General features: G+C 38.4%; 1 protein-coding gene across 6 annotated transcripts in view; it reads right to left on the reverse strand.

Moving 5' to 3' along the window:
* PATJ (PATJ crumbs cell polarity complex component) overlaps positions 1-23,303 on the reverse strand; it is a 161,067-nt gene that overhangs the window by 109,048 nt on the left and 28,716 nt on the right. For all 6 annotated transcript variants that reach the window (XM_075155627.1, XM_075155628.1, XM_075155626.1 and 3 more), the window contains 5 exons: positions 19,554-19,630; positions 17,028-17,084; positions 15,513-15,647; positions 11,955-12,119; positions 10,131-10,259 (listed from right to left, as the gene is read on the reverse strand). In XM_075155627.1, coding sequence (XP_075011728.1) covers positions 10,131-10,259; positions 11,955-12,119; positions 15,513-15,647; positions 17,028-17,084; positions 19,554-19,630 — 563 coding nt within the window. The remainder of the gene's footprint in view (positions 1-10,130; positions 10,260-11,954; positions 12,120-15,512; positions 15,648-17,027; positions 17,085-19,553; positions 19,631-23,303) is intronic.

The raw sequence follows: 23,303 nt of genomic DNA on the forward strand, positions 1-23,303 counted from the left end.
AAATGTTTCCTGGAGTCCAGGTGTCAAATTTTTCTTCTTATTTTGAGAGCCTCATTTGTTCTGGATTCATTTAGTAGTGCAGAGTCACGCAGGGGCCACTGCAGTTGCTGCCTCTGGGATCCCTGGATTCGGAGCAGTATGAAGTCTCTTAAAAACCTGAGCTCTGCTAAAATGTTAAGAGTCCCAGGAGCACCAAGTTAACAGAGTCCTACGTGCAATGCTGCTGGAGCGCGTAACTTTATTGCGGCTTCAAGTGAGGGATTCGAACTTGCCATGGGCACCAAAGATTCACACTCAGTTAGCTACCAGAGGTCCTTAGGAAGCAAATGTGGAAATATAACCAATAGAGCTTATCTCTGTCCATCACACCGGGAAATTAAAATGATAACAACCGACTGACTTTTTCCCTGTCCTTACCAAAACGTGAGGTTTCTGCAGCAGCCAAGAGAGGGCACTCCAGGCCAGCCCAGCTCCCGCACTACCGGAGGCGTTTCATGCTCTGACAAGTCCATCCCCATCTGTCCAGCACCAGCAGAGCCCTCGCTGCGCGCAGAGGATGAGGAGCAGTCTGTCCTAAGCAGTAGACTGTAGCTATAACTCGATTGGATGTAAGCAGCTACCACGTTTTCTGGGGTTTTGTTTGTGTTTTCCTTTTTTGAAGGCTCATACGAAAATGTAAGACAAAGCTGCGGGTGACTGACATTTACTGTGCAAAGTCACTCTCACTTAGTTACAGGCTATATTAGTTTTGGCATCACTTAAGATCTAAATTCAGCTAGCCTGACTTCCTCGAATATTTTAGCTTTCTTTAAGCAACAAACTGCCTGCTGCCACAAAAACACTCCTCTGAAAACACGCATCAAAAATAGCATGGCAAAGGATCCCAAAAGAAACAGTTTGAAACTTTTTTCCCTGTACCAATTTTGATTTATCTGAACAATTTTACAAGTGCCAATTTGTATACTGCAGGTTTTTGCGAGAGAGCCAAAACAAACACATGTTAGAGCTCAGAGGTCAGAGCAACCCAGCTTCATTACATTTTGCATGGGACCACTTCCAGGTCTAACATACATATCCATATTTAAAACTCTTCAGTTTGCAAGTGAGTAAGATACCAGACTGAAAGACTCTTAAACACAACACTAGCATACTGCACAAGGAACATAGACTCATCAACAATGAAAAGGATCAAATGCATTGTATCTTCATCTTACTATTACGTAGAACAAAGGCAGAACTGGACATGAATTCATTTACCTGTATGCTCAGTATTGTGAAATTACTCGTAATACTCATCCATGCTCTCATTTTGTGAAGTGCCACTCATTCCCTTTGCAGAGCCACCCTCCACATACACACCATCAATGCCAATGGGATGCAAGAGTCAAGAATGATAAAAAACCTGCAGCCTTTTCAAAGGCACTACTTCCCGACAGAAGGGGAAGAGAGGAAGAGCCAGCTGTGAGTGAGGTCCAATTCCCTCCCTTAAGGTGGCCTCAATTTAGGATTGAGACTAAAGATCCAAACCTTCTGTTCATTCACTCCAACATATTTACAGGAGTTGGCCGTAGGAACTGCCAAAGGTACTCTAAAGCCTGAAAAAACATCCCTGAGAAAGTGCTCAACTAGTTTCTGTTAGATCCACTGCACGGGCAATCAGACTGAAATTCAAAGCGTTTAAGACTTGTTTCTGCCTCTTCCACTCGTATTAGATTGCAGTCAGCAGGTCTACTTAGGAAGAAGACTACACAACACAGTCTCTGGCTGTACCAAAGAAATAAACTACAGACTGATGTGCTGAAGCAATACAAACTTAAATACAGAACGGTATTCAAGGAGGAACGCTGAACTTTTCTGTGATGTAAGGCAAAGCACTGGAAATAAAGCATAAGTATTTATTGATCTGCAGTGAGGGAATAAAGCAATGAATTTCAGAAGCTCTAGTGTGCAGCCAGCATTAATCAAAACTTCTGTTGTGAGAAATGTCAGCAAAGAAACAGGGATTCACAGAGAAAGAAAAAACATAAACAAAACATAGAGCCACACCCAGAGGAGGAGAGAGAACAGCAAAGTAAGAGTAGGTGGCACAATGGGTTTCCCACACCGGGCTTTCATCATCTGGGATCTGAAATCATATCAGTCTTCTACAGCAAGAATGAACACGGTGGCCAGCAATTACTCAAACCCGCGTAGGTCTGGCAGAGCTGGCAAGCACTACGCAGTCAATGTTCATCTGCTGCGGAAGAGGGATATGCAGCAGATAGTTGGGACGAAAGTGTCTCCAGGGAATGATCAAAAGAAAAAGATCTTACACACTACTGCTATTCTCAAATAAAAAGATCAAAGATAGGCACTGACTATGGTAGTTTTGAAAGTGTCACTGTGCGGTGGACTCAGGTGCATGTCACTATCTTTTAATTTATCAAACTTCTCAATCAACCTAAGGTTTCATCCGCGTTTCATATTTGCTCTCAACAGAGCTAAAGTCCCAGTGATTACATTCATTAGACTCTCTTAATATCTTATACTTTCAGACTTTCCAGCTCCAGGAAAAACACACTGAATGCTGACTACAGGGAAAAGCCACAGAGATAAGAAAAAAAAACCCTGAACTCATAAGGAAATGGAGGAAAGCCACTGTGTGATGAGATAAAGAAGGGATAGAGATGTGTGGGAATGAAGAAAAAAATACCGATGAGCCAAGGGAAAAAGTAGAAATGGTATCACCTACACAACCTACACGCAGTGGTCTTAATGCACATTCTGGGTTTGATCAGCTTTCAGATTCAAATAATCCCTGAACTAAAAACCCACCAAGACAGCCCAGCAGGCACTTCCACCAGTCAGGTGTGCTGGCCTCAACACTGTTAACAGTCTGTGGAAGCGCAGTATGTGTTTTCGCACAAACCAGAGCTCTCCTCTGCATGGAGAGTTTGCATCATAAACAGCAAACACATGAATCACGGAAGATTTGCTACAGAAAAAGTTGCAGAAGAAAAGTGGGGAGACAGGACAGGCCGTTTTTTTGCAACAAGGATCTGCAAACAGTGACCTGGCCCAAAGAAGATTTGCAACAGTATGGATGGTGGAGAAAACAGAAGGGTAGGCAAAAAGGCTGCAGAGAATTTTAAGGCTACTGCAAAATGAAATGAGAACAGACAGAAAAACTCCAAGTGCAACAGTACTATTTGGATTTGGGGAGCAGCATCTTCCAGAAGGATGAGGTATTAAGAAAACAGAATACCTCATAACTTCCATGAGTTTTCAGAATTCTTCATGCTTATCCATCAGCACCAACATGTACCTCCAATCTCATCAGTTCAGAACAACAGATTTGGAGCTGTCTGGGTTGAGCTTTTACACGCCCATTGCTCCACCGTCTCCACACGCTCACTGAAAGACTAGCGCAGCTTTTAGATAAGCAGCACTCAGTTGCACAGTTTCCTCTAGTCTCATCTACATTATCTTACCCTTACAGAGATTTGCCAAGTGTTTAACAGAAAATCTAGCTACAGTTTTGTCCCTTTAAATTCTCGCCTTCTCTTGTAGGCAGAAGACATCTGTGGAATAATAATGAATTTCTTTGGTTTGGGGTTTTTTGTTTTTATTAAAAGCTATTCTTCCTAGCAGGAAATGAAAAAGAACAACCAGATTGTAGAATTTGGGGGAATAGGGAAAACATTTCTAAAGGTTAATAATAATACTGCTTAGCATTTATTTCAAGGATATGCGACAAACCAAAGAAAAACAGATGTTCTCAGTAATGCTCCAGTTTCTCTGCAAACTCAGGTACTGTCCAGAGCACCGGCTGTTGCAGCTCATAAGACAGGAGGACTGCCCCTAAGATATGCCACTCTGCTCTGTACATGAGATTCCTTCCTAACTTCTTACTTAGAAGAGTCAGACTGATGACACCCCCCCCCCCCCCAAACCCAGCGTCAGGGCATACCCAAGTCCTAACGTGACTTCCTGCATCCAAGTTCTCCAGCTTCTCTACCTCAGCAAGCTATTCCGGTGTATCTGTCTGAATCTCACGCTGAGATACACAGTCTCTTTGATTTCTTATTAAAGTGGTTTCTGGTCTCCCAATGCTTTTAGTGCTGCTGCACTGAGGTTTTGGAAACCATTAATCACGAACACCCTAGAAACTTTACCAGGAATGTGCTCAATTGCATTCACCAGCTCTTCAGTCCTGAAGAGTAGTATTAAGCTGAATTCCAAGAGAATTTTTCAAAAAGCTACACTGAATTCAATTCATGACACACTATTAAGAATTATTTTACAAATGAAACAGCTTAATATGATTTAAAGGATGCAGAACTTTCCCATAGGGGGAGAGAAGCAAATCCGCCGTGAGATGAGTACCAACACAGTTGGTACTGAGGCTTACAGAACTTTGATGTTAATGAATGTGGATGGGTTGTAGAGATGGGAGAAAAGCTGCCTTTATCAGTTTTCCCAGTACCAAGCTGATAGCCATTGTAAAACTGCTTTTTAATACAGCTGTGCAGCTTTTGCCAGTAAGCCACAGGTTTCCATCACATGATCAGGTGAAAATGTGCTTAACAAGGATGTGAATATGCTTCTTTGTTCATAACAAACTTATCACAAGACAGACAAAGCTGAAATTATCACAAGAGGGCAAACATTTAGCCAGCAATATGTCAAAGCATTCCAGCCCACATCTCACTGTTGAACAGTCCAAAAAAGAAAAAAATATAATCTAGTTGAATACCACCTTCTACAAATAAGTAGTCAGTTTGCTTTTTTGTAACTCTACATCTGGAGCCTGTTTGGGGCATAAAGAAAAGAGGAAAGATATTTGGAGACACTTAAATTGCTTCACTTCCTGCCGTGAATGACTATGCAGTGATTTTGTTATAAAAAAGAAAACAATTGTTTCCCATGCTCCCTGGGAAAAGGACAAAACATAACCTGCTGAAATGTGCAGCAAAAAAAGACTTCCGTTCAACAGTAAGAAAAAACTGCTAATGATGATGAAGATAAGTCCCTATTGCTAGACTACAGTAAGAACCCCTTAAGCACTGACCCAGGCTAACGAAGGCAGGCACACTTCATGCTGTTTCAGGTCTGGGTAACATGAAGCTCATACTGTGCTGATATGCCTGTTACAGCTTCCATGGATGGGTAGATATTTACACCCACATTGGCAAGGACCACTTGGAGCAGGTGAGCCCATGAGCTCCTACAGCCCCACAGGTCTGTAGGGCAGCCGGGTACTGTGCAAAAGCGCCGGGGCTCTGGGGACTTACCTTTCAAGCACAGTCGGAGAGAAAGAGCATCTCACAGACACTCCTAAGAGCTGTGTAAAATGTCAACCGTCTCTATTCCAACCCTCATCCCCTCCAGTTTCACGCATTTTAAAACAGCTGCTTTAAAATACTCTGACTTCAAAGCACAGTAAATTAAGCTCCACATAAAGTCCATTCAGCTTTTTGTTTAATTTGATAAAAGCTCATCAGACCATTCAAGTTACCTTCTGGTCAATACTGCCTCAAGAAATCGCAATTCAGCTACCTGTGTTTTTTTCAATATTTCTGTAAAACATTACTGACAGAATCTGTTGGTCTGCATGCATCAGGTCTTTGGTAAACACTGTTTCAGGGCCACTCAAAGTACCTTTTATACTGTGACCTTTATATTGTGATCTCTTCTTTTTCTCTAGAAGTCTTCATCTTGTGTGATTTTTCTTTCCTCTTGCTCTAACGCTCTGGGATTACTGTCATTTTTGTACAGCATTTCTCCTCTATTTTAACCTGATGACATACCATGCCCTCTTCCGTTTTAACTTCTTTCTAAGAAAAAGGATTGGTCTTAGTAACAATGGCTTAGCTCTTGACGTGCTGGCGAGGAGGTTTACCTTCAGGCTAGACAAAGTTACTGTTAAGCTAGGTACTTTCACGTCTATTGACAAAGAACAATAAATATGCTTACCATAGTCCCTTGCATCACAGATGATCCCAAAGCACTCTACAAACAGTGTACTGGGTCCCTCATTCACCATCAAAACATACTTGCCGCTAACTGTGCCAGCAACACTACATAAAAGTTAGTTAAGAGGTGAAAAAGAGAGCAACTTCTCCAAGTGAAATTACAAGGAAATTAAGGGAGGTAGAGTATATTACTTCACAGAGAAGTTGGCCAGAAGACCGAACAGCACACCTTTTTAATGGCCAAAAGGGGGGCAGGGTCCCTGTTCAAGATAGAATCACCAGCAATGCAACGCTGCTCCTCACGTCTCTGCTGAGCACGATGCCTTATCAGCTGGAGAAAGCACACTGTGCCCAGAGCCTGTTGGCATGGCTGCTGCTGCCTCTCCTTCTGCAGGCTTTTCATCTAAGCATTATCAAGAAAAAGCAATGCCTAGCCTAAGAGCTTTGACAAGATCCCAACACAGTGGTGACAACAGAAAAATACACAGAAGATTTCATTTTAAGACCTCTTCAATGTTTCTTATTTAAATAAGCCATCACACTGGGCGAAAAAGAATCGAGTGAAACCGATCACTTCAAGTATACACAGGATCAGCCTCCCCATCCACCTCCCCTCTCGCCAAGTATTGACCTTGCTAGCAAAGCAGCAGTCTCCAAGATTTTAGATTTCCTACCACATAACTACAAATTAGGACATCAGCAAAGGGGAAAAAAGATTTTTTTATACATAGTGATCATGGGAAGCTGAACAGTATCCTATATAAATACAGTCCTGTAATAGCAAAGAGGGTAAGTCTACTCTGTTTCTCTAATGGTATCCCAAAGTTTTAGGAACATGTGTACAGGCCTTCCAAGAGGACCTTATCAAAAAAAGAAGGCGGCTCTGTTTTAAGCATTTAAATCCCTAAAGATAGACAAAAGAAAACACAGGACAAAGTAGAAATACTATTGATTATGCATAATTGGTATAATTAATTTGTAATTAGTTCATTAAAATATATAGGCATTGGAATTATGCTTGTACGTTTCTGGGAATATCCTGCAAGTCACTTGGGATATGCTTATCATTTATTTGATAGATGAAACATTATTAGAAAGACAGCCCATTAAAAATTAATATACCAGAGTAATAATTTCTCGATCTCAGCATTCAGTTTTCTACGTACTCAGATTCCTACTCTACCTCACAAAGAGTTTTTATTAATACTGTTTTTCAGAGTATGACTTGGGAAGCACAGCATTTTAGACAACTGAGGCACAATATCCTTTACGCCATGTATGCAAATCAGTTTTGAGAAAACAAAATAACAAATACTATAAATTATATACCATGAGAGTATTTAGCACCACACCTAATTCTATAATCAAAATTAAGATGGCAAGGTAAAAACCCTCGCACTTCAAAACAAATACCAAATATGAATGGAAGGCAGTAGGAAGAAACTTCCATAGCCCCGTAAGCAGCGTGGTTTCTAACGGCTTAGCATTCTTCCACTTCTGCAGCGCATCTGGCATCGCTCACTGTCATAAATGAACACGTCTGTAGGAGCAGGATTTCAGGGGTTCTTAAATACTGCAGATAACAGTCACTGGTCTCTCACAAGAAATGACTGAAATGGACTGGTATACACTGGTACTGCAGTAGTATTTCAAAGATGTTATCATACCTTGATGTGGGGGGAAAGCAAGCTAGAATAAGAGTGCATCACTGTGTTTTTCCTGTAACGTTACTTCACTATTCCCACTGATCTTTCTGAAGTCCTACCAGTATTTCTGAAGTGCCATTTCAACCAACAGCTACAGAAATAATTGATCTTAAAAACCCAGAATACAGTCACATCACCTCCAAGTTTGGTACATAACACCAAAATTTCCTTAAACTTCTGTCCTTGAGCATGTAATTATGAACACCACGAATAGACCTTCTGCTCAGAATCACCTCTTAAAAAGTATTTTGCTCCCCACCCTACCTCCATCAGCACTAATGGGAGCCTAGAAAGGTTGGTCTTTCACTGATGCACCTGATGCACTGAGCCGTGAAGCCAGGCCATGTGAATACCCATCTTCATTTTAAAAAAAAAAAAGTCATATGATTACTCAAAAAGAGCGAAATCAACCGTGGATATGTAGTGCAAGTAGTGTCATTTGCCATTATAAGGCTTGAATCTTTTCTTGCAAAACAAAAGAGTATGTGCCTAAAAAAAAAAAAAAAAAAACAAACACTTTCGTTTTTTAAAGAAGGGTAAAATTGCAAAAAGAAATGCAGAAAACAGAGTTAGGTTTCCAGGTCCTTTAAACCACAATTAAACACTTCACTGTAATTTTGTGCTTCTCAGCAAATCTGCTTTAAGAATTCTGAACAGCCTCCCAGGAACCACATACTTTTTCTTTCCCCGCCTCCAATCTAGCATGGACAATTATTTATTTTCTTTGCCCTGCACTCAAGAATGTGATAGATGTATTTACATAAACACACACGCAGTCACAGATATCTCTATATAAAAATTAATCTGCAGATGATGAAAAGTGTAAAAGATCTAGGAGGCAAATCCCAAACAAAAGAGCATACTTTATACATAAATATCTTGAAATTATAAAGATCTGAGATTAAGTGGTTTACCACTCATTTAGAATTGATTAGAATGTATTTAAATTTAGCTGAAAGTACCACAACATTGCTCATGTATTTGCATCTGCGAATAAGTAAATAAAAAGCCTGTTATTAAAGCCTTCATTAATTCTGATTATATGAGAACTTAAAAGCAAATCTGTGTATTACTGCTCTGTAAAGACTCCTAGCAGCTCTACAGTAAAGCTGGCACTGCAACACAACATGTGTCAGCAAAAATGACTAACAGAATCTATTTTCAGTAATCTTAAATCACACTGGTAAAATATAGAATTAATGGTTTTGCATAACACTTCAAATATTTTTTATTCTAATTCATTCCAATTCATGCCTTATTGTATCAAAAAGTGAATTTTATATCACTTGACATTTATGCACAACAGTTGAACACGTTTTATTAAACTACAATGTTTAGGCAGTATTCAGATGTGATGTGTATACTATTACGAAGAGTGATCCAGCTATTTTATTTCCTTATAAATATGATGGCTAGAGGTTTAAAAATATATCATGTTGACTAGAAACATGAAGAACACTTCATTCTGACTACAGATTTTGAGAGTTTCTGTATATTTAATTGAAGCCAATATTTTTGAAAGAAGGATTCATTAATTTTAGTAGAATTTTCCCCCAATTAAAACCTTGTCTATTGATTTCTAAGGAGTTTAACAATTAAGTATATAATCTACCCCAAAATGGTTCTTCTTGAAGAAATCAAGTTTTAAGCTAGGAATGACTTCTGAAAGTCAACTTCCCCCCTGCCCCTCTCCCCCCACCCTGAAAATTCTACCTGTATGTCTGGCATACTGGTTTAATAGTTTAAGCAGAGAAGCATAACTGAAAAATTATTAATTAGCTTCTTCAATCTCTATTCTTATACTAATAAATCAAATAAATGTATTAAAGCAAATTTGTGTTTACAGAAACTTGAGTTTGCAACACCAATTCACCTGTCAGCCCTGACGTTCCCCTTCAAATGTGAAGGGCAGTCCTGGTAAAGCTACCTCTGCAAACTCTACTTTTCATGGCTTGATTCAAAGCCTGAGTGAATCTTTCCATGATTCCCCCACTTGAGTGGGACCGCAGATCGCAGACCAGCACGGGTCTATACTCCGTTTATAAATGAAAGGTGATTTGGGGCAGTGAGGGGAGAAAAAGCAAAAGACTCATTAAATTTGGTACAAGGGAAATAATGTTGCAATATCTAAGAAAGTTTGCTTGCCACTCTCATAGTTGAAAAGTCATTCCAAGTTAAAACAAAATAAAACAAAAATCAACCTCCCCCCCAACATTTAGCCCTTAAACTCAGAGTTATGAGGTGGAGTTTGATTCAAGATTTTGCACTTTATCACGTCTGATAATCAGACTGGTTTAGAACAAGCTCTACACTATACTTTATAGAGTTGGCCTCAAAATAAATTACTTTTCTCTACACAGTTTCTAGGCCCAAGTGCCAAGTCGATTACCCAGTAATCAACATCACAAAACATTTTAAGGCACAAAGGATCAAAGGGATTTTTAGTATTTAGTTATACAGAAAAGTATACCTGATAGTCTAAAATGCTGAATCCTAAACCATTTCTGTCTTTCTCCAGTTCAATAACCTTCACATCAGGAGACCATAATGCTAATTCCCCTTCTTCCTCCTCAGGATTAATGTCTTCCTCAGGTTTCACCTGAAAAATAAAAGCTCTAGTTCAAATACTATTCTTTCAGTTCTTTACAAACACTATTCCTTCCGTATTTTGATTATTAATGCCTCATACATGCCCTAAAATATGACCTTTTATGGAATTACAACTTTATGGAACATTATGCATCCAGTTTTCTCAGGCTTGCTGCCTTGGATACTTCCTTGGGACTATACCTCCATGTTTTGAGCATCGGAGCCCAACCTGGCATAAAAATACCCATGTATTAGTCAAATTAGTTGTTATAATATTACTAACCTGTTACATGTTGATGAACTTCAGCTGTCCCATTAGATGCATAAAGGAAAAATAAATATCTTAGCATAAAAGATTTAACCACAGACAGCTGATAGAAAGACCAGATGATCAGGCACATCTGATACTTGTGGTATTAAATATGCAAACAAAAAATTCTTATATTGTAATTATGCAAATAGTATTTAATTTGAAAAAGCAGTTTCCTTCACAATTTTTGTGCTCAGGAATAAAAGAAAGAAGTACAGTTACCCAATTTTGTTGGGTAAGGACAGCTTCATAAATAGATCTTTCAAAAAGACATCTTTTGTTGTCTAACTTGAAATGCATGTTTTAACATTACTGCTATTTTATCAATACAATCTTTACAAAATATCAATGTATGATGTCCCAAGAAAAACATTAAAATCTTGTACCATTAACTTCACACTGATTTAACTTCATTTCTTTGGACAAATGTGCCTATTACACAGAGCACTGCCATGACGCAAAAGGAAGAAATTTTTCTTCCACACACACTTTCTTGATACTTTTGACAAAAGAAAGCAGAAATATTGTGAGATTGCTCTAAGGAGAAGGCAACCTCTGTTCACTTTATGGCAAAGACGTGCAACTGACAGGATGCACATAGAAAATGTTCAGTAAAATGCAACATGAAAAAACACAGTGGAACAAGTTCTGTTGCAACAGAAAGGGTCTTTTACAAAAAGGCGTAATACTGTACACCTTATTCTTCCATGAAACATCCATAGTTCTTGTTTAACTCTCCACCTTAGAGGAAATTAGATCAGAAAATATCAGAAAAGATGAGAAGTTAAGGTGTAAATACTTATTATAAATAGAAGCAACCATTACAAGTGTCAAGCTTTATTTTGCACTTTAAAGCTTCTGCAATGGAAAGAAACAGTAAGTTTCATTTTTCCCCAGTTCTATAAAAACCTACTCAGAACATGGAAGTAATCAGCTAATGGCGGCAAGGATGTGATTTAGTATAATTCAGAGCTCTCACTCACCTATTAAGTGTAAGAATGATGAATGGGATGTACATAGTCAGCATGCTAGCTCGGTGATTTACCTACCTTGTATTTATAGTACAATGAAGTTTCCCATGACCAACCTGTATAAACTGTAGTAAAAGTACCAGTGTTGCAAACATGAACTATCTTTCACTGAAACACCAGCTGTCCCTTATGAGCCCAAAGTGAATGGCAAAGGCAGCTTTATATGACAAGTTAATACAAAACTGCCTCATATAACTATATATTTTAGGAAATGTTATTTAAGACTGAAAAGTGGTCTGGATCAAACAGCAAAAAGAAAACAGAAATACTGTCTTTAGAAAGCTAAATCACTTTCTCAGAAATATATACACTTTTTCAAAAAGTTACTGTCCTTTTACACAACTGAATGACATGAGAAGTCTACCTTTTGTTCTGGAGGGGAAACTCCCACGGTGGGTTCATCCACGAGAGACTCACTGCCATCATCAAAAAGTCGCCGACAGCAAACCAGTGTAAATGGGGGTGGCACTTCTTTTAGAAAAGTGATTGCCTCACGGCGTGATTTTCCGTATAGCTGAACTCCATTTACCTACACAGAAGGGGAAACACACATCCACACTAAGATAACTAAAAGGATATCAGCCAGATTCTTTTATTAATTTTTTTTGCATACATATCTTTCCCCAGCTGAATGTGAAAGTCTAATTTTACCTAGGGATTCTGGCAAACCTTGCATAGTTGTATTAATGTATACTTCTGAAGTATACATGCATTACTGTGAGACTTAAACTTCATCTGCAAGATCTTGTGACTACTGACTGCTACATCATGTCTCTCCTCTCTTCAGCTTCCTCTAACTTGTTTTCTGCTTACTACTTTTCCTAGCCTAAATCTTTCCTAGCATTGTTATTTCACTCTCACCTGTTTCTTTGTTGGGGATTTTTTTTTTTTAGCATTAGGCTTATGTGTTTGAATTTAAAAAGGTAAAAAAATTAGTTTTCCGAAATATGTTAAGAAAACACAGATTTTGAGCTCTAATAAAAAACTTGAAGTCAGAACTAGCACAACTTTGTCAGTTGTTTAAAATGAACAAAATGGTTGAAACTAAAATAGATCCTACAGAAAACATGCAAGAATGTTTATATAATAAAAAAGAAACCAATTACAGTAAACAATTAATCAGAAAACCCTGACAAGGATCAAAGCTTACCATCCCATAAGCTTTACATCCTGAGTGACAACATAAGACCATAAGGCTATTGTCAATGGATGTTTTAAACCACAGACTTAAAAAAAAGAAATAAAAAGATAGATAGATAGATAGATACTAATGCTGATTTAAAAATGGGATACTGCAGTTGTACTTCCTCAGGAAAATAAAAATACAGTGATTCATCCTCTTTCACGTATCTTATAACCTGCAATATCACGAGGGTACATCTATTTGCACCATAGCGGTATCCTTAAATATGAGGAAAGCAGAACGTCAGTAGGTGTCATAGATGTAAAATGTTGACGAGCAGCGCAGCCCCAAAAGACAAGGGTTTAACCCAGTTAGTGCTATGGACTCAATCCCAACACCTCTTGTGTTTCAGGGATTTATTTCAGGCTACCTCAATTCTGCTCTCATGGCCAAATGTCCAAAGTCACTGGAGTGCAACCACTGGTTTAGGAATCCAGTACACATCATCCACAACATGAACCAAAGCACAGTAAGTGGGGACAATTGAAGATTCTCTTCAATGCTTCACTCCATACCCAAACTGCAAAGCTAATGTAGATGGACCCACAATTGATCCTAGAAAATACAGCACGTAAATATACAACATACATGTACACACCTCTGTACATGTGTACTTGAGGCAGAGCCTCGCCATATACTTCCCAAATCTCCCTGTTCTTTAGAGGGTCTCAATCTTGTGCAAGACTGCACAGCAATCTCACTTTAGCCACTAGTTTCTTCCTGATCACCTCTATTTTTTCCCCCAATTTTTCCTTTGTGCTTTTTAAGTGTAAATATAGCTTATACTGCTGGGAAACACAGAGTTCCTCTCACACTATAATCCAGCCAAGAAGAAAAATTCAGAGTGGTGTAACTGGCCTCCAACATAGTAAGACAAACTGCTATGAGTTTTTTCTGTATGAATTACAGCAACTGCTGAGCTATCAGGCTAATCCATTAGTTAATTATTTAAGCAGAAGTATCTACGCATAAGGATTTTTTAATGCATTGAAAGCGGCAGTATGGTGGAAAGTTACCAGCTCTCCTCAGCGTACTGTGATTGATGGAGAAGAGCTACCGCACACTCCCAGGCAGACCCGGGGACTCCCATTTCTCCTTTTGCAGCTGCCAGAAATCAGCCTCTAAACACGCAAGGTGCCCAACACCCCATTCATTCACCACACCACTCTAGTTAGTTGTGCCATCAAATAGGAGCGAGTGAAATTTTTTAACAAAACTAGAAGGACACAAGGAAGCAATTTACTCCTAAAAAAGAACACAATGAAATTAGCTAAAACTGGGGGGGGCGGAGGGGGGAAAGGACAGGGAAGAAAATACCATGCTTTCTATCATAATTCAAACACATCATTAAAAATAATCAACATTCAGCCTCACTATATATAAAAAAAAATCTTGCTGATCACATTTTAATCCCAACTGTATCAGGCCCAGGTAAAGCTGCTTGTTTGGGGAATGGGGCTGTCACTTTTTCCATTGCAAACCCCTACTTAAGGGGATTTATAACTTGGCTGCAAAAACATACTCTGGGCTAAACCTGGCATATATAGCTTTAGCCCTGGAGCACATTTTTATTTTGTTGGGGGTTTTTTCCAGCTACAGAGTAGAAAAAAATTTATGCTCACTAGATCTGGACATATCTGTGAACTTAATTGTAAGTACACAGTAATACGTAAAACTGTTAAATATATACAATTAAAGTTTCCTAAGTTACTCTGCAGCACTGCATTATTGCTTTTTGATTACAATTTCTTGTTTAGTGGCCAAGGAATTTAAACAACACTTTGGGCATTCCATTAATCCCTTCCTTCAGGAATCAAGATTTCCTCCATTAAGCAATAATTGAAGAAAATGTTTTAGGTCTTAGTGATATCAGTATGAATTTTTGATGTTAAAGGGTGAACAAGTAAAAGCAAGAGAGCTGTACACCTAACAAATTAATCTTTCAGAAGACCTAATTCTGTTCCCGTTGATGTCACTTAAATGTTCTTTGCATCCACTAAAAAAAGGTTCAAATTCAAAATATTCCACAAAGAGCAAGTATTCAATAGGAAATTAATGTCTTTTCACTTGCAGGCTGAGATGCTGATAGATACACATACATATACACACACACAAAACAGGTATTATTTTAATACTATCAAATAAATATTTTTCCTGGCAAATAGGTCTCGTGTGATTCCGATAACTTCAAAGCTGCCCCGATACCTCTTTATACATATTTAAAGAAACTGATGTACTAGCTCATACACACAAATGTCTTTCAACACTCAACAAGCAAGTTATAATGCGTAACAGGAACCACTATTCCTGAGACTGTTGTAAATTTTTTAGGAGTGACAAATATTAAGAAAGATTATCCACCACAAAAGCGAATGCCAAATTGCTCAAAAGACTGAGCTAAAGGACTACAGATACAAATACATTCAACACAAATATTATCTCTGCCCTTATAACTCTCGATACTCATGTTAAAACATTTCAGAAAAAAACTCCATGAAGTCACTAAGAGGTCACAAGAATTTGATATTTTGTCCATAAAGGAGGAATGAAACAGTGAAGAAAATGAATGTGACTTCCAAAGCACTACTGTAACTGCTTCCACAACCAGCTCTTGAATACTACTGTTGCACACACAGCAGCCAAACTAGAATTTAATACAAGCATTTTTAAGAATGCTAAGCAAACAGGAAATACATCAGTTCTATTTTTTTGGGGGGGAGGGTTGTTTTGGTTTTTTACCTCCAGAAGTTCATCCTCCAGTTGTAGAAGACCAAGTGTTGCAGCTGGACCATCTGAAGCAATTGATGATATATAATGATGTCCATCAAACGTGTCAAGCTCAACTCCTAATCTTAAAGTATGGATGGGTAATAGCTGCCAAAAGATAAGTATGGCTGAGAACGTATACATCTTTATCTACCGCAATATAAACATATTTAGGATTCAGTAGCTCACCAAATTAAACTAAGCACACAGTAAGATGATTAAGTCTTCATACTGACATCATCTGCGTTACAGCACAAGTGTCCGTAATTTCTCTATACAAACTGTTTGCACAAATAAAAACAACTAATCTGCCCTTTGGGGGAAAAGGCAATTTGAACTGTATTCTTAAATAAGGTTGCCATATTGGAAAAAATGCAAAGAAAAGTATCATCTAAAATCTATCCTACCCAAAAGGTGGGTTTTCAACAGAACTGAAAGAAATTCCATAATCACCATAAAATATTATCATGAGATCAGCTGTCTTACTCCTTTAGGAGCTACACTACTTTGAGGTAGGAAAAATATCCATGAAGCGTCCTCTGCAAATAGCTAATAATACTGGCATCCTTGTTTCTGCAAGGTGAAATCACTGATTCTGTGTTAGCCTTTTCCCAGTGGGCCTCCTTAATTTGGAATTTTTCTCTAGGGAGCCTCCAACCATTAGTGTCTTAGGTCTGCTAATATTAGGAAGACTAGCATAAAACTGATACACTATTCAGACAAGACAGCAGAAATCGCGGCAACCCGGGGAGAAGAGATGATCAGCAGTATCTGCTCCTTCATTTTGGCCATTTTCTGGCTTTTTATTACTTAAGTTGAAACACTGACTGTCCTTCTCGTTCCCAATTAATTCTGGATATTCGAGTAAAAGGAGCAATCCATTGAACCTCAGCATTCCCTCGCACCCATGTCTGATTATGAATTTATGGTCTTTCTTCACTGAGACATCCCCACAAGTATATAAATGCATCACCTCCACAAACCTCTTTTGCACAGCATTAACATACATATCTCGAAAATCTCTCGAAAGTCTTGGAAGACTGAAATTAATTTCAGCTCTGACCATTTTGATTAAAAGGACCTCCCTCTCCCTGAGCCAGGATCACTATGGCAAACTCCTCTGCAGGATGACAACATTGTTCAGCAGAGTTTCAACCTCTGCTCCATTTTGTAGTGGCTTTCAACAACTGGATTTCAATGCAATGAAGCACCCCAAAATTTGAGACTTATATGCATGGTTTGGGTTTTGTTTCTTTTTTGTTGTTTGGGGGTGGCGTGTGTGTTAAAAGATTCATTTGCCCATGCTACGAAAAGGTATTGGACCAGTCCAAAAGATAAGCAGAATATTGGCAGCCTTTTTCTGGAAAAGTAAGATAGAGCCACAAAGCCACTAAATTTCTGAAACACATAAATCTGGAATTGTGTCATGTCCTCCTGGGATTACTCTGCCAACATATACCATGAAGGAAACCATCAGGTAACTCATACCTTTGAGTACTTCTGGAGCTCCGAATCGTCTGTAATGGGCATATCCACATTCACAACCTAAAAATTGTACATCATAACATTTTTCAATAGCAGGACAATAAAGACTTTACCAGAATGATGAATTCTGGCAAAAAACTGATGAGCAAAATAAACTGTACTTAAACAAAGTCACATTGATGCAAAATAATTTTAAACAAATGTTAGAAAAATTTTTCAGACACAGAACATTTACAGCTAGGAATGTGGTGATTATGCACTATTAGCAGTGCATAATATTATCCTATTTCCGAAGCCCGAGTGCCAATTTTAGTCAAGTTCAGTAATCCTGTATAAGCACAAAATGCCATTATGTTTGACACAAATACCCCAACTGACTTGCCAATCAGAATTTGAAAAGTACGATAGCTTAAGTTATTACTTCAGGCTATAGTAGAGCCATCTAACATCTAGACTAAACCACCATCTTCTGCAGCATGTTTCTAACATGGCTTGAAATACATGAATTTAATTACCAAATTTGAATGCAAAGTGGATTATTTAAAACAGTGACAAGAAACCCCTTCAGTATATTTTCATTTTTTATATTAATAAAATAACTATGTTCACTACCACTTTTCTTGTAATGTTCTTCCTTAACATAATTTATCTATCTGTAACCTTAGAAGGTTATTTACTCCAATTTTAAATGTAATAAGATGACATCTGTGGTGATCTATGGCCCAGGGTTGGAGTTTGGGACACTGAACTTGAATATGTTTGGGAGGATTGCTACACTTGTTAGATTTGGAAGATATATAGCCTTGCAAAAAATCAGGTAACTTCAGGCTCCTTTGGAAATTTCTAGTTTAACAAAGTATCTACGAAACAATACAAAGCCTCAGCTTTTTCTTTTGGCTTAATTTTAAATAGGGTTTCTAGCATCTTGTTTTCCAGTACCTAGGGTATTTTTCCGGACAGACAGAATCCATTTCACGTCCATTTAGTTGTAACTAAATGAATCTATGACTGAGAACTCCTCAGCTTGACTGCTCACACTTAGGTACCTGGCAACAAATACCACTCAGTATCTTGTACATCCCTGTACAGACTTCCAGGGTCTCCTCCTGTTTCAGCAGGATCTCAGCTCCTTCCATTGATACCACAAAGGATCAGCAACACAGAAGCCATGAGTGACACCAAACCCTCTCTTCAAACAGCTATGTCCTCTGAAGAGAAATACTTCTGAGAGAATACTCAAACCTGTAGGCACCTTCAGGGTGACTTTCTGGGAGCTGAGTGTAGGAGTGAGGACAGCGTGAAACAGGGACTGTGCTATCAGGCTCAAATTGAACTAAACGTTGTTACTGAACGCAGCCAAGCAAGACTGGTAGGTACAGACGACAAGAACTGGAAGAACTGAAAAATGACTTTCAAAATGGGATGCCACAACAGTTTCCTTCTATTATTTAAAAGGACCAATTGTTAACATTTTCACTCCTGACATTTTACTGGCGGCAGCTAAAGAAGAATTAGAAACGGACGGTTTCAAGAACTAAGCAGGTTTTCGTCCTCTGTGGGAAGTGTGATAGTGCTAAGGGAAGTAATATCAGACTCTTGAAATGTAAGGATGGGAATACCAAGCAACTGAAGTGGGCAGCCAAACAGATTTATTGCATCATGTACATAATCTTACACGAATTTCAGATCTTAAAGGAGTGCTAATGGAAAGAAGTGAGTTTCTCAAGGCAATTCTTAAAGCTACTTTAAATCTTCCAGTGAGTGATTGGAACGATGGCTACTCCAAGTAGTAAAAATAAGTGTCTCTAAATCAACTGGACAAGCATTGCAAAGACAAACAGGGCATTTTCTTGGTGGTGGTGAGAATTTTTTAAGTCTTCGGAAAGAACACGGGCTGGAGTCTTTTATCTGTACTCACTGGCTAACACAGCACTGAAAAGCAGCAGTGAATTACAATTTCAGTCAACTCCTTATGACAATTCATCAAAACAATCTTTTGCTTGGCAATTATTTAATGTGAAGTGAAGAAATATCTAATAGACACTGGCACCACAAAGTTACACTACCATGAATTACTTCCTATTTTCCCAGCATGTTTGAAAATCATTCTTTCATTCTTTTAATAAAATTGTAAGATTCTTCGTGAAACACAGGAGCTCTATCCTGAGCCTTTTTTTTCACAATGCACAATAAAACAAATAGATCATAAGTGAAATCATAAAAATGCCACATATTTTAAGTGGCTGTTATGATGCAGATTTAAAAGGACAGTTGATTTTCTTAAATCGCTGTTCCTGTCTACTATCTGTATAACAATACTATCTATATAAACAGAATAAAAAAACCCCAAACAACAACTCATTATAACACTCCTATATTTCAGCCTTGATGTTACGGGAAACAAAATTTGATGTTACTGATCTGTTCCAAACACTAAACTGTTCTATAAACAGCCTGTAATGCTAATGTACAGATCTGTAATTAGAAGAAATAACATACATGAATGTAGTTTATTGAAAGATAACATACCATAACTTCGTATTCAGGTCCCAGCACGTTCTCCCACTTGGATTTCAGCTCATGTGCTGGAGGGAGTGGAACTCTTCCTAAATATGAAAGCGAATATTAAATTTACAAGCATATTGTACATTCAGAAGTACATTTACTTCTAAGTACTTCAATAAAAATTCAGTTAAATAAAAGATTAGAAGGAATAATCCCAAAAAGAAAAGTGCATTAAGCTGAGTCTATCAAACAGTGCAAATTAAAAATGTCTTTCTTAGGAAAACAATGCAAAATGTCAGCTACTGCTAACATGTGATTTATTCAACTGAGAAGCAGAAAAGGTGATGCTTGCATTGATGAGATGCAAGTTCTCTACCATATAGGACTGTAAATAAATCATTCTTTCAGGCTGCAAAACAAATTTCACACGACTTCATAATTTGTTGCTATAAAAATGCTTGCCACTCCAGGGAAGCATTAGCTCCCACCAAAAGGAACCCCCTTAAGAAGTAAAACACCTGACAAGATATTGCTGTTATCGAGGGGCTGCGTCAGCACAATGCAGTCACAGACTTTATTTATACATTTGGCAGGTATAAAGGCTTGTCTAGTTTAATTAGGCCAGTAAGTAACATGAGCTTTAATATAAGCTCCAGTTCTAAACCAGTCTTCCGTGGGAACTTGGCTATCTTGACATTTATATCTTTTCAGCTTTCTTACTTATGCAACCAAGGCAGTATTACATTCATGTAAGACAATTTGACAGAGCTAGACAGCATAAAATGACTGGCTGCCCTGCATTTGACCCCATCCAGAAGCTCAGTGCACATATAAAGTTCCAAGCCAACGCAATGTTTAGCTGGTAAGAATCAAGCTCTAAAGCAAATTCCATCTAGCAGCTACAGCAGCAGCAACTGGGGTCTGAATTACTGAAAACTGATTTTTTTCCCCCTGAACGACTGTAATAGTTTGTCAGATGTCTAGACAAGGCACAGACCACTTAGTATTGCTGATGTGTCGTACTAAAATTTAGAATGTAAATCACAACCTCACATTTTGCACACAAACTAGCAAGTAAAATACCTCAAGGGGGGAATTTTGAAGACACCAAGAGAAGCTCAGAGCCTACCTACTAGCAAAAGCCAACACAAATGCGATGTCAAGCTGCCTTTGCTTTCAACACCTTTGTAGACTGCAAAGATAAAACATGAGCTTTGCAATACAATCCTCATTACATCATTCCATAACTTTGAAGTTTTCCATTCATTATAAACAAAGATTTAAGTTAACTTATACAACAACATAACCCATCACTCTTCCACTCACTTTCTGTCATGCCAGATAGGCAAATTCTGTCTAATCTGCACTGAGAAACCACACGCCTCAGAACCTAACACTGGAGATTCCACTTGGAAATATCCAGAGCATCTTTAATCTATAGGCTCAAGGAGCATACTGACAGTCAAGGATTCCAGCAATTCAGATAACTATTTTCTGCCACCAAAAAGAAACCCCACCAAGAACAAAAACTTGGGTTTGTAAACACAGACCACAGTTCTCTCTGAAATAAATTATCTCCTTAAAAAAAAAGAAAGACAAATTGTCCCAAAATTCTCATCTGTGAGTTAAGGGGTTTTTCTTCCATTTAAATTTAATTTACGTTTCTAAGGGGAAGTCTTCTTTGCGAGCCTTGTTATCAAGTACAGGCTGATCACTATCTTTTCTTCCCAGCTGTAGCAAAAATAGAACGCCAGTGCATTTTTCTACTCCTCCTATTTGCAGAAATACATAGGGACAGAAATTCTTTAGTCTTTTTTTCTGCTATTACGAAGTTATAGCATGAACACACAGGACCTAAGCACCTGCAATCCCCTGTGCAGCCAAATATAGATTTCAAGGTTCACCAGGAGTAATGAATCTTAGGGTCAAGCTACAAAGCTCAGTTCAGTAACTGTAAGCTGTGTTCAGTTGGCTGAATACAGATTTTTTTGTCACTTCCAAAACACATTACTAAAATCTATGAGTTGTTCAGAGCAGGTGCTGATGCATGTCTCCATTTGAAGTTTCCCCTTTTCTTTCTTTCAAACACACTTTGAAGTCTTTTCTTCAACTTCCTCAGAACTGTGGAAATGTTGGCTGGAAGGATTTGGATTAAATACATTCAATTCCAATGGTATCACCCAATTCACTTAAAATGCTCCTTTTTCCCCAAACAGCTTTTTCCACATGGCAGCTAATAGGAAGTTTCTTTCTAGTGTCTCATCCAGCTGGACTTCTCATGACCTGAGATACGTACCACATCTTCAGAAATGAAAACACTTCGCAGGGACAGCTTTCATTAGCAACAACTTTCAACATATTTAGTCTGTCCTTCTGCCTGTACTTCCACACAGTTTTTCGTTTCTAATTAGCAAGCGTCAAGAATAAATCACAAGTGTATTGTAAAAATCATCTTTCCTGGTCAAAATTGCTGGCATCTTCAAAATTGGGATCTTCTCTTCTCACAATTTCCTCCTGGTTTCACAAACTTACTATACAAGGATGCGTACTGTGCTCTAGTGCACTTCATTAATGCACTACCTTTATCTGCCCTACTGTTGAATATTTTTCCCAGCCGTCTGTAAGTGCCTGACTAGCATCATCATATCTTTGGGTTTTGAGTACTGCTGCAAGGCAAAAGAAAGCAGTTCTGCCCAGTCTGCAGTCTTGCAGATGCAGCTGTTAATTGCCTCTACTCTGCTAGCAGAAAGTTTCAGGCCTCGTGCACATTGCATCCTAAACCATGTTGCCTTTGTAACAGAACTGCTTAAGCACGGTTTTGCCTGGCCAGAATTACTATTTAATACCTCTCCAGGAAACACAATTTAATAAGAATTTCACACAACTGGGCTTAAAGGGAAGTAATACATATTTTATAATACATACCTTTTACATTAAACGTCTAAAAGCATTTCCAGAGTTTAGTTAGAGCATTAAATTAGCAGTATTTACTTTAGCACCATTATAATGAAGTACCCCTCACCATGTCCAAAATAAGCACCTATCTTTGGAATTTAAACTTGGCCATTAAATTCTATTCCAAGGTGAAATCTTATACATCGTATTTCAGTATGAATAAACTTTGCAACTAAGTATTTCAACTTTTTAACAGAGATACACACACACATTTTATAGTTGCATAAAGCTTTTGCAGAGCCTTGTAACTTAAAGTGGTTTTTCACTATGAAAAACCCCAGTTTAATCAAGCAATGATACTTGCTTACCATTGCATTAAGCGCTCCTGATTCCTTACTCAGTTTCAAAGCCATGCCCATTGCATTACCCTGCTGGCCCAAGGAAGACCAGCACTGCTAGATAGTATCAAGGGCAGTATCCAACTGCAAAGAAACAATAACTTCAGTGTTTAAATTTTGGTATCCCAAGACACACTGTGCGTATAAACACATTATCCTGTATTCTCCAGGGTAAGGGAAGCTTGGATAGATAGGAGAATAAAAAAATCTCATAGCACAGTTGCTACATGATGCACTGGGGAATGCAGTGCAGATATACCACACTGCCCCTGCAAGGAATCAGCATGGGTCCAACAGGCAGCTATGGATTCCAGGCAATGAAGTCCTTGCCAGACCCAGGTGCATCTGCACCACACTCTGCAGAGTTCCAAGGAAGAGGATTACGAGATTTACACAATGCTAGAATTGAAGGGGAGCCACTCATATACATACAACTTGGTTACAAACTCCTTTTGAAACTAAGGGCTTTGGAGTATTTATG

Source organism: Calonectris borealis, chromosome 8, assembly GCF_964195595.1.
Source record: "Calonectris borealis chromosome 8, bCalBor7.hap1.2, whole genome shotgun sequence".
NCBI lineage: Eukaryota > Metazoa > Chordata > Aves > Procellariiformes > Procellariidae > Calonectris > Calonectris borealis.